Raw genomic sequence first — 10515 nt, 5'->3', positions numbered from 1 at the left:
GTTTGTTAATAATTTTCTAAAAGCATTGTATGATTAATTCTTAACTCATTTCTATACAAACCAGGATAGCATTCGTCGTCAATCAAGGTAGTAATGCTTTTATCAAGCAGACTTTTAAATTTGCTGAGAAGAATAGGTGGTTGACGATTTTGTAATATTAAATCCAAAGGAATACTTTGATGTTTTGAATTTGTATGCCTTGTAAGGCCTCTTTGAGATATGCACTTCTTAGAGCAAATTGTGCAAGAAAATGTGCTTTCAACAGGTTCACTAGACAACTCCAACACCAAGGCGTCTAAATCTTTATTAAATTTTTCGTCTGCAAAAAGAAAATCATTTTCCAAAGAAAAAAATAATGTTTCAATATCAAATGCACCATTGAACTCTTTTTCAATTTCCATACTTTGTGCACTCTGTTCCTGGCCGTTCGATATTTTTCAAGTATATTTAACCAAGGATGGCCACAACTTTTTTGATAAGGGCCAAAGTTAGCTTTTCAACTGTTAAAGAGGGTCGGAGATTTTTAATAATATAGTTTTTTAAAAATATTTTATTTAAAAATATTGATTTGCAAAGGAATAACACTCAAACACACATATTTACTAGCTAACAACATATGCTGGTCTCAAGGCTATTAGGTATAATACAAGTTATAGTTTATTGGTAATCACAAACCTGCCTTTTTTCACAATATTTTTAATGTCAATAGGCAACTGACTGGTTGCGATTCTTAATGTATTCTGCAAATTAGTATCTGTCAGTACGGATCTTGTTTTGGATTTTGCAAATTTCATACGAGAAAAAACACTTTCACACAAATATGTGCTACCAAACAAGACACCCATCATTTTTGCATTGTTGACTAAGTTGGTGTAATTAACTTGGTCAAGATTTTTGTAAAATAACAATAAATTTTGTTTATTATATGCTTCTCTCAAAGCCTCGCTGCATTGAAGATTAATTAACTCCATTTAGAATTTATCTGGTACAGTTTCAATATCAGCAGAGAATGACACTATTAATAATTGGATTTTGTCTGCAAGATTCTTAACATCTGCAAACCTTTTTAAAAATCTTGTTTTCAATTCAGCAATACAGGTAACAAATTTTGCAGTGTTTCTAAGATTCAACTCACCCAAAGTTGGAACATGACTGAAATTTCCAGTTCTTAACTGCTTTCCAGTTCTTTCCACTCCCACAAAGTTAATTTCAACTGAAAAGCTAGAATGTTGTACATTTTTCCAATCAATTGATCTTTTCCTTGGAGTTCTTTGTTAAGTTTATTGTAATGTTGGGTCAGGTCTACTAGAAATGCAAATTTTTCAATAAACTCTTTTTCTTCTAGCTCTGGTGGATAATCTTTGTTGATAATTTTGAAAAAGTCCAACATATTTTGTCTCAAATCATAAGTTCTTTTCAGCATATAACCTCTAGAAAGCATCTCACCTCAGTATAATAAAGCAGACCACCATATTCATAGTCATTTTGAGCAAGAAAAACCTTAAATTGCCTACTTTGTAATGCACTGGACTTAATGCTGTTTATTGCTTTAACTAATACAAACATTACATTTTCCACATCCATAGTCTTTGCTGTTAAATTTTGCTGATGAATAATACAATGCAGCATAATTAATGACAAGTTGTTTTCTACCATTTCATTTTCCAGTCTGTAAACAACACCCATTTTTTTTCCAATCATTGAGCTGCCACCATTTGACATAATTGAAATTAATCTGTTGTAAGTCAAGTTGAACTTTTTAAAAACTTTCTTCATGGCAAGAAAAATGTCTTCTCCTGTTGTTCTGCCTTGCATAGGATAGATGTCAAGTAGCTCTTCAGTAACAAAAAAATCATTATCAACACCACGAATAAAAATAGCTAATTGAGCAGTTTGTGATATATCAGTTGATTCATCAATAGCTATTGAATAATACTGAAATGTTTTTTTTTTCAGTCAATGACATACTCAGATCATCATATTGCTGATGATGTACACAATTACACATGTACTTTGTGTAATTGTTTGTCTTGAGAGGGAGATATTATCTAAAATTTTCAATATTTCAGGACAAACGTTTTTGAACACAGTTTCAAGAGATTCCTTAATAATTTCCCCATCACTGAATAATTTACAATTTTTAGCTAAAAGAAGACTCACTTCATAACTTGCAGTAGCAGCATTTTCTGTTTCAGTGTTGCCCCTTTTTAACAAATCTTGTTGTTCAAATAACTTATTTTTCAATTTAATTGATTTTTCTTTCCGCACCTCGTTGACAAACTGATTATAAGTTTTTGAATGTTTTGTATCATAGTGCCTCCTTAAATTATATTCTTTGCACTCTGAAACCGATTCATTACATATTAAACATACTAGCACTGAATTACATTCAACAAAAAAGTATTTAGTTTGCCATTCATCATTAAATAAACAACATTCCTTGTTGATTTTTCGTTGTTTTGATTTTGAAGATGCCATTTACAATCAAAAAACGCAAATGGTAATTGCCGGCAGTGCCGGAAATTAATCCTGCGATTATTTACCGGCAGGTTTTTTTTAATATATTTGTAATTATTTAAAGCAATTGTTTGTTATTAAATTTTAAATATTTTAAAATTTATTAATTTATAAATTTAAATATTGTATAATTTATTAATATTATATATGTTTATAGTTTTTTTTATTATCTTTACAATTAACTGACGGGCCGGATAAAAGGTTGCTGAGGGCCGGAGTTAACCCGCGGGCCTTATTGTGGCCACCCCTGTAATTAACGAATTTTGGAAAAGTCACATAATATGGCCCGAGTGACCAGACTATCTATTTCTTATGACAATGATTAAATGTATATATATATATATATATATATATATATATATATATATATATATATATATATATATATATATATATATATATATATATATATATATATAATATCTATATAAAAACATAAAAGCCTATTTATTGTTTATATAAAGCTATATTAGAGATTTTATGGGTGGTTGACTCGCATATAAACGCGCATTTAAAAATGAATAAACACGCATATAAAAATGATTAGACGCGCATATAAAAATGAATAACCCTCTAATAACATTTAATTTTCTATAATTTTCAGAATTACTATTAAATTTTAATATATAATTTAGCAAACTTTATTAGAAGAAAAGGATTTTAGTCCATTAAGTGCTTCGTTAGCATTTTGTGTACATCCATGTAAAGATTTTGATAACAACTCATCTGATTGTAAATTTATAATTAGTAGTAGAATTAAATCTTTTATCCTCAGAGGTATATAAGACTATAAAAGTTTTGCATTGAATTGATGCAGTTTTCAGTGAGTTTACCTCTGCCTGATAATGATTTTTAAAGCATTTTTGGGCTTTGATAAGGTTTCATAATCGTGTTCCTAACCGTTTTTGAACATGTCCAACACATACTAGTTTTACAGGCATAATACCATACTCTTTGTAAGGATCTGCTACTATTACATTATTAAAAGAAGATGTACCCCAATCTCTGAGATATTCTTTATATATCAACTTATTTTTTTTAAAAGATCTGTTAAACATAACTACAGCTTCTACAGATTCCATACTACCCGATGAACCCTCGTGATTCAATTCACACAGGTGATCAACCAACCAACACTGATACTCTGGAGTTCCTCTTATCAATACGTTTATCACTGCAAACAGCAATTACAATACCATTCAACAAATTATGATCTTGCTTTTTCCATGAACCATCAGCAGAAATTCTAACTTCTTTCATTTCAAGAAAAATGTGTATCGATTTTATTTCAGAAGCCACTTTTTGCATACTTTTTTTAGCAGCAATTTTGTTTACTAACATTGCAGTTTTATTTAACTTATTAAAGCCATTAGGCAACAAACATTAAAGATTTATACAGATGGAAAAGGTTTTCATCGACTAAAGACCAGCACATATTTCTTGCAATCCGATGACAGATCGCAGGTTGATCTCATATGGTGATTCGAGAGATGAAAGTTCTTTTTTAACAATATCAATAGGAAACTCATTTGTGTTAAAAGAATTCTTTGACTTTGGTAAAGTTCTAAAAATTTTAGAAAAGTTACACTTTGTAAATGACAAAAGCCTATGCGAGAGTCAACGTTACCTTTAATTAATCAATTTCCAATAGAGCGATTGGGGAAAATAGTGTGTGCAACTAATTTCTTTAACAATATAAAGTTAATAAGTATAAAATTGTTGTCAGATTTGCATTTAACCAAGCTGAACGATACATCTAACTTTCTTAAGCTAACACAAGAAATCACCTGATCTGCAGGTTTTGATTTAAGAAACTCAGATGGTTTGAACCTATTCCATTTTCCGCTCTTTTTTCTAGTACTATTTTGTTTATTTGGCATTTCTTTTATTTAATTTAAATTATATAATATTAATCCAAAAGGTTAACAAACTATAACACTCTAAATCTTTCAAATCTGTTAACTGTTACAAAACGTGTTTAGTGGTTAAGAACAATAACTTTTTATTAAACTTAAATTCGGAAAACATAGAAGTAACATAAAGCTTACAAAGCTTGAAGACTGCAGTAAAATTGAGCTTATTTTTAGGAAGAAAATGCCCTAACAACCATGCTAAATATTTAGTCTCTCCGTTGCTGAGGAAAAAAGATACAGAGTGTTCTAATAAAATGCTCATATTTTAAGAAAGATAAATTATTTAGCTTTGAAACTTTGGCTAAACGTTCTTTGATTAATTTGACACATTTTATACAATTGAAAAACTTAAAAAAATTTATAGTTTGCTTACTTTTTTGGTGTTGTACTAACTTAAATTTTTTTTGTAAATAAAATTTTTTTGAAATTTTGTTTTGTTATGTATAAATATGTCGTAATTGTAAATAATTAATAGTTTTAAACAACTATTTTTTGTTTTTTTATTAATAAAATTTTTTATTGTATTGTATATAAATTTAGTTAAAAAGAAATATATTCTTCCGTTTTCTTAACAATTAATGGTTTTTTTAGTTGTTAAAAAGTCATATATTTTGATACTTTTCTAATTGTAAATTAACCAAGGCAGAGCGGAGTGTATATACATCGTCTGAGGGTTTAGGTTTAGGCCGGCATTCTTTTATATTAAAGAAAAGAGTTCAAATTAAAAAAATACTTTAATTTAAAGAAAAGAAAGGAATAGCTGCAACTCTTTTAAACAAAGGATGTACACATCCATAGTTTATTCAAACTTCCTGTGCCGATTTAGAAAATAGCACAGGCAATGTAATTCCAAGTTCGATTCATGGTCAATATGGCCAATATGGCCAAGTTAGCCTGTATTTACTTGATGAAGATCCATGATACCCAAGCATGCTTTAAATGCCATTGACAAGTTACTTCAAAATGTTTGCAATAAAAAGTTTCCTTTTGGTGGAAAAGTTTATCTTATGGGTGGAAACTTTAAGCAAATACTTCCGGTTGTAAAGAAAGGGCAACCAGCCGATATTGTTGAAGCCTGTATAAAATGTTCTCAACATTGGCAATGTGCTTAGCGATTCTAATTAACAGAAAATATGAGAGTTCCGGCTGAGGAAGAAGAATTCTCTCTATGGTTTTTAAAACTTGGTAGTGGAACATTACCTGTAAAGTAAATGTTTCTTTTCGCGGGTGCATTGAAATACCTTGGTGTTGCGGAAAAAGATGATTATGCGTGGTATCTTGGAACCCGCTAATATAGACTCATTAGCAATAAATGAAGAAGTCTTGGACCGTTTACCAGGTGATGTTAAGATGTATTTAAGTGCTGACACTATTAAAACAGATGATTGTAATGAAATCAATAACTTTCCTGTTGAATTTTTAAATAGTTTGATATCATCGGGAATGCCTGTTCACTGCCTAAAACTAAAAATTGGTGCTGCTATAATGTTACTTAGAAAATTAGATCTTAAAGCTGGACTATGCAATGGGACCCAATTGATGGTACGTGCTCTACAAAATAATTACACTGATGAGCAAGTTCTAACAGGTGTTTCAGTTGGCAAGAGGGTATTTGTTCCTCGTGTTCAGCTTTCAAGTTACTGAAAACCCAGTTGTTGATCTGGAAACCCAGTTATTATTGTTACTGAAAACCCAGTTTTTTTTGTTAACGGAAACCCAGTTGTTATTGTTACTGGAAACACAGTTTTTTGTTATGGAAACCCAGTTGTTATTGTTACTGGAAACTATAGTTGTTAACTGGAATATTTTATACAATTCCGGAAAAATAAAATTCTTTCTAAAGAATATTGATATTCAGGAATTTTTTTTTTTTGTACCAAATTTTACGAAACAAAAAAAACCGTCAATGTTCATTTCTCAAATGCTACTTAGGAAATGTTTTTGCAAGTTGTGTTACGAAATAAGACTAGTAGTAGGAAAAGAGCGTTCTGACTCATTTTGTTTTTAAGTATATTTTTATCCATATTCTCATATCATATTTTAAGTATATCTTTATCCATATTCTCATATCATATTTCAACCATGCTAACCATAATTTCTTATCTAAAATAACATAATATAAAGATAAAATAATGGTAGTATAGCAACCATAATATATTGATATATTATGGTTAAATCATAACTATAAACTCTGAGATAAATTTTTTTTAAAACTTATTTTTAAAACTTATTTTTAAAAAAATTTTTAAAAAACTTTAAATCTAAGCGTAGCTCATTACCTATAGCTCATGCATAAAATAATACCCCAAATACCCCATGGTCTCAATTATAAACCATTTCCTGCAGCTGTCATTTTGACTCCTTTTCCATTCTTTTTTAAGGACACAACACTCCTTCCAGCAAATTTATCAACCATAGCTGATCCAGCTGCTGAACCTACTCCTGTTAATAAGCCTGTTGCAAGTGCTGGAGCAACGCTTGATAATAAAAAATTTTCAGCTGCACCAAGGAAAGGTAATAGTGCTCCAATAAATCCTCCCTCTATTCGAGAATTGTGAGTTAGTTGTGCTTTACTTAGAGTAATTATTACCTTTTTTATATGCTCTTTTAATTCTATTCAATTGATAATCTGTTACAGCTAATACTTGCTCACCATTAAGATCTGAATGTGATAACTTAATGATAACATTTTTTTTAATATTAGCATATTTACTCATTTTTATATATAATATAAAAAAAAATTTTTTTAATTATTTTACAATTTATTTTAATAATATTTATTATTTTACTTCTTTTACTGTATATGAAATAGTTACTTCTTCTCCTCGTAAATTCCATTTTGATCAAGCAATTTATTTTCCATTTTTAATATTGTTTTTACTGTTACTGGTAAATAAATTAAGTTATACGGTTCTAGAGCAATTTTATAACCAGGACCTACAGTTGGAAAAAATGAATATATAACGTTATCAGTTCCTCCATTTACGTACGAAGATCCTATTATATCACGTGCTACTCGTATACTACTAACAATTAATATGTTTACTATATTAGTTGATATATTGAAGCCTGCTGAATATACTTTACTGTCAAAACCAAAAACAAATCTAATTGAATTTGAAGTTGTTAAATCAACTTCAAAACCAGCTGCAATAGTTAAAGCTGATCTTAATTTATTATTGTTTTAAATTATTTGGATATTTTTATTTATATCATTAATTTCATAACATCCATCTGGAATATATATATCCTTCCAAGTTGATCCATTATTTGCGTTAAATCTAAAATTGTTGTTTGAATTAATATTAGGAAAACTGTAATATGTTTCTAAACTAACTAGAACCATTTCATATTCTCTGTCTACTCTAAGTGTAATAGTAGGGGCAAACTTAGTTTTTGAGATATTGCTTTTTCCGCTCACAGATAAATAATATGCCATTTATGTTTTTTTATATATAAGATAACATTTTGTATTTTTACGTTTTTTTAAATTCACAAATTGGTATATAAAAATAATTTAATCCACTTCTATATTTTACATAACTTTTTTAGAAGATAGATCTATTGCAACGAATCCATGCGGCATTGACGAAGCTTTCTTACAAAAAATTTTAAACTCTTCTTTACACATATCACTTGAAACATGATTATTATAAATGTGACTTAAATTATTTACATCTTGTGGAAATAAACTTATGAAATTTGCATTTTCTCTTATAGTTTCCTAGGTAACTCGAAATAATTTTGCGCTAGGTAGAAACAATCGACATTACTATGTCTTCCTCTTATATAATATTTTTCGCACTTATTTTGTCTTGTAAACTGCAGATCATCAAATATCATCAAATTATTCTTGTTAATATCAAGATCCTCAGGATTTGCTACATCGTCAGCTATTTCAAAAAACTTGCACTCAATATCTGTTTTCTCATTAGAATGTTTTGAAATTTTTTCAATTATAAACTTCTGAGCCAACATTCATTTTTTCAATCTGATCTTGTATCATAAACAAATCAAGAATAACATCTTTGTTTAATTTGTTTTCAAAAGAATTTTTTTAATATTTTGTATTCTAGTTGGAAAAGAGATTTTCCAAAAACTTGTAAATTATTATAGTCTAACCAACCAGATCTTAAAAGTAAGTTTAATAATATAATAGTTTTTCCACGGCCAAACTTTCTAACAATAATTCCTCTTTTATTTGTAGGGAACAGTTTATTATTTTTACAATTACTTTTATTTACATTCCATGATAAATCTATAATATCCATTTTTATATATATAAGAAAAAAAATGTACTGCGTTATATGTAGAAACAAAACAAATACACAAAACTTGCAAAATGTCGTGAGTAAAAACAATAGAAATATGTTACTTCCAAAATCAATGATGATATAAAATACATATTAATGGTGATAGATGTTTTTTTGAAGTATGGATGGATTGTTCCATTGAAAAGTAAAACTGGAGTTGATGTTGCTAATGCTTTAAATAAAATTTTTAAAGAAAGAAAGTGTAAAAAAATATGGGTAGATAATAGCCTAGAATTTTATAATGAGCATGTTAAAGCGCTTGGTGTTGAGTTATATTTAACTGAAAATGAAGAAAAAGTTGTGTGGTTGATAGATGGATTAGAAAAATGAATAATAAAATGTTTAAGTACTTTTCAGCTAATTCTACTAGAAAATATATTGACGTTTAAGATGAAATGGTAAATAAATACAACCACACAAAGCATTCCTCAATTAAAATGACACCAGTTGAAGCTAGCGATAAAAAGAATGAAAGCATTGTTTGATTAAATCTAAATGAAAATGCACGATATGGGCTGCTCCATCGGTAATTTCAAAGAAAATATCTGCATGAATACAAATTTGTTTGCAAAACTTTATTTGAAGGGATCCTAAACCTCTGAGACATGTTGTGTCATGTTAAAGAGAGTGATTAAAAAAAATGTTTGGGCTAAATTTTTTTGATTAAAACAAAATAATAAATGCATTGCCAAAGAAACCTATCTTTTTTTTTAAGCCTAAGTGCGCCTTTTCCTTTTTATTGTAGGCCAAAAAAACAGCATAATATATGTCACAATCTCAGATTTGATAATTTATTCAAGCCCGTTTTATTCTAAGAGTTTCAATACATGACATCATTAATTTTTTTGTTTTCATAAGAGATCGATTATGTAAACAAACAAAAAAGTCAAAGATGTCATGTACTAAGACTCTCTGTTTGATTTTCATGGCAATGCATTTATTATTTTGTTTTAATCAAAAAAATTCAGCCCAAACATTTTTTAAAATCATTCTCTTTAACTTGAACATGTCTCAGAGGTTTGGGAATCTCTTTTTAAAAAATACGAAGTATGTATTTTTATTATTTTGTGAAAGTATATATATATGATAATATATAATCTTAGCTACATGAAAACGTTAAATCACTTGGTTTATAAGCAAGAAATTCTTAGTTTGATACTTACCCTGTTCCAGGTTGCTCTCAACTCTTTCTCCGGTTAGCGGCTTTGTTTGTCAAGACTTATATTTTAGAGTTGAACAGTTGAGAGACAACAATTAAATAAATGTATGTTCATGTGGCCCCTCATTCTTCGGAAAGTAAATATAATTTTAAAAAATAGCATCATTGCACAAAGAGTAACTAGATAGTAATTATCAAGTGACTAGATAGTAACTATCAAGGAACTAGATAGTATTTATCAAGTAACTAGATAGTAATTATCAAGTAACTAGATAGGGCACAGTAGTTAAATTTTAAAATAGCAATTCTACTTGTCTATTCCAAACAAAGATTTTAGCATATACAAAAAGTGAGACAAATTTATAACAATATTTTATCTTTTTATCTCAGTGAAGTTGGTTGAATGGAAAATCGAAAAGTATGAAATATTTAATATGACTTGTTTCAGGGTTAACATGTTTAAAAGTTATTTTTATTACATTTTGCTTCATTTGGGCAGCTTACCATTTTTTTGGTTCAATTACGTACCACACGTATATTTATAATATTAATATTTTGTAGTACAAACATGTTTTGTAAATATTCTTATCTTCAGACGAGAACCAAGAGGCCG

At 28.6% G+C, this 10515-nt stretch overlaps 2 protein-coding genes across 2 annotated transcripts; one reads left to right on the top strand and one right to left on the bottom strand.

Moving 5' to 3' along the window:
- Nucleotides 1–1416: 1416 nt before the first annotated feature.
- Nucleotides 1417–2478, bottom strand: LOC136075174 (general transcription factor II-I repeat domain-containing protein 2B-like). Its single transcript, XM_065787581.1, has 2 exons — nucleotides 2013–2478; nucleotides 1417–1922 (listed from the first exon to the last, which is right to left on the bottom strand). Exons 1-2 carry the CDS (start codon nucleotides 2476–2478, stop codon nucleotides 1417–1419), a joined length of 972 nt encoding a protein of 323 aa, XP_065643653.1.
- Nucleotides 2479–5690: 3212 nt separating this feature from the next.
- LOC136075164 (uncharacterized) lies at nucleotides 5691–6074 on the top strand. The gene has a single exon (XM_065787542.1). The coding sequence runs from the start codon at nucleotides 5691–5693 to the stop codon at nucleotides 6072–6074; it is 384 nt and encodes a 127-aa protein (XP_065643614.1).
- Nucleotides 6075–10515: the final 4441 nt, after the last annotated feature.

This window comes from Hydra vulgaris, chromosome 01 (assembly GCF_038396675.1).
Source record: "Hydra vulgaris chromosome 01, alternate assembly HydraT2T_AEP".
Taxonomy (NCBI): domain Eukaryota; kingdom Metazoa; phylum Cnidaria; class Hydrozoa; order Anthoathecata; family Hydridae; genus Hydra; species Hydra vulgaris.
This window is presented reverse-complemented; position numbering and strand designations above follow the sequence as displayed.

Excerpts from the sequence above, each read along its gene's own strand:
- LOC136075174 (XM_065787581.1), bottom strand. The coding sequence starts at position 2,478 with ATGGCATCTTCAAAATCAAAACAACGAAAAATCAACAAGGAATGTTGT. Across the intron at positions 1,923-2,012 it reads AAGACAAACAATTACACAAA|CTATTGATGAATCAACTGAT; the intron begins GTACATGTGTAA and ends ATTATTCAATAG.
- LOC136075164 (XM_065787542.1), top strand. The coding sequence starts at position 5,691 with ATGATTATGCGTGGTATCTTGGAACCCGCTAATATAGACTCATTAGCA.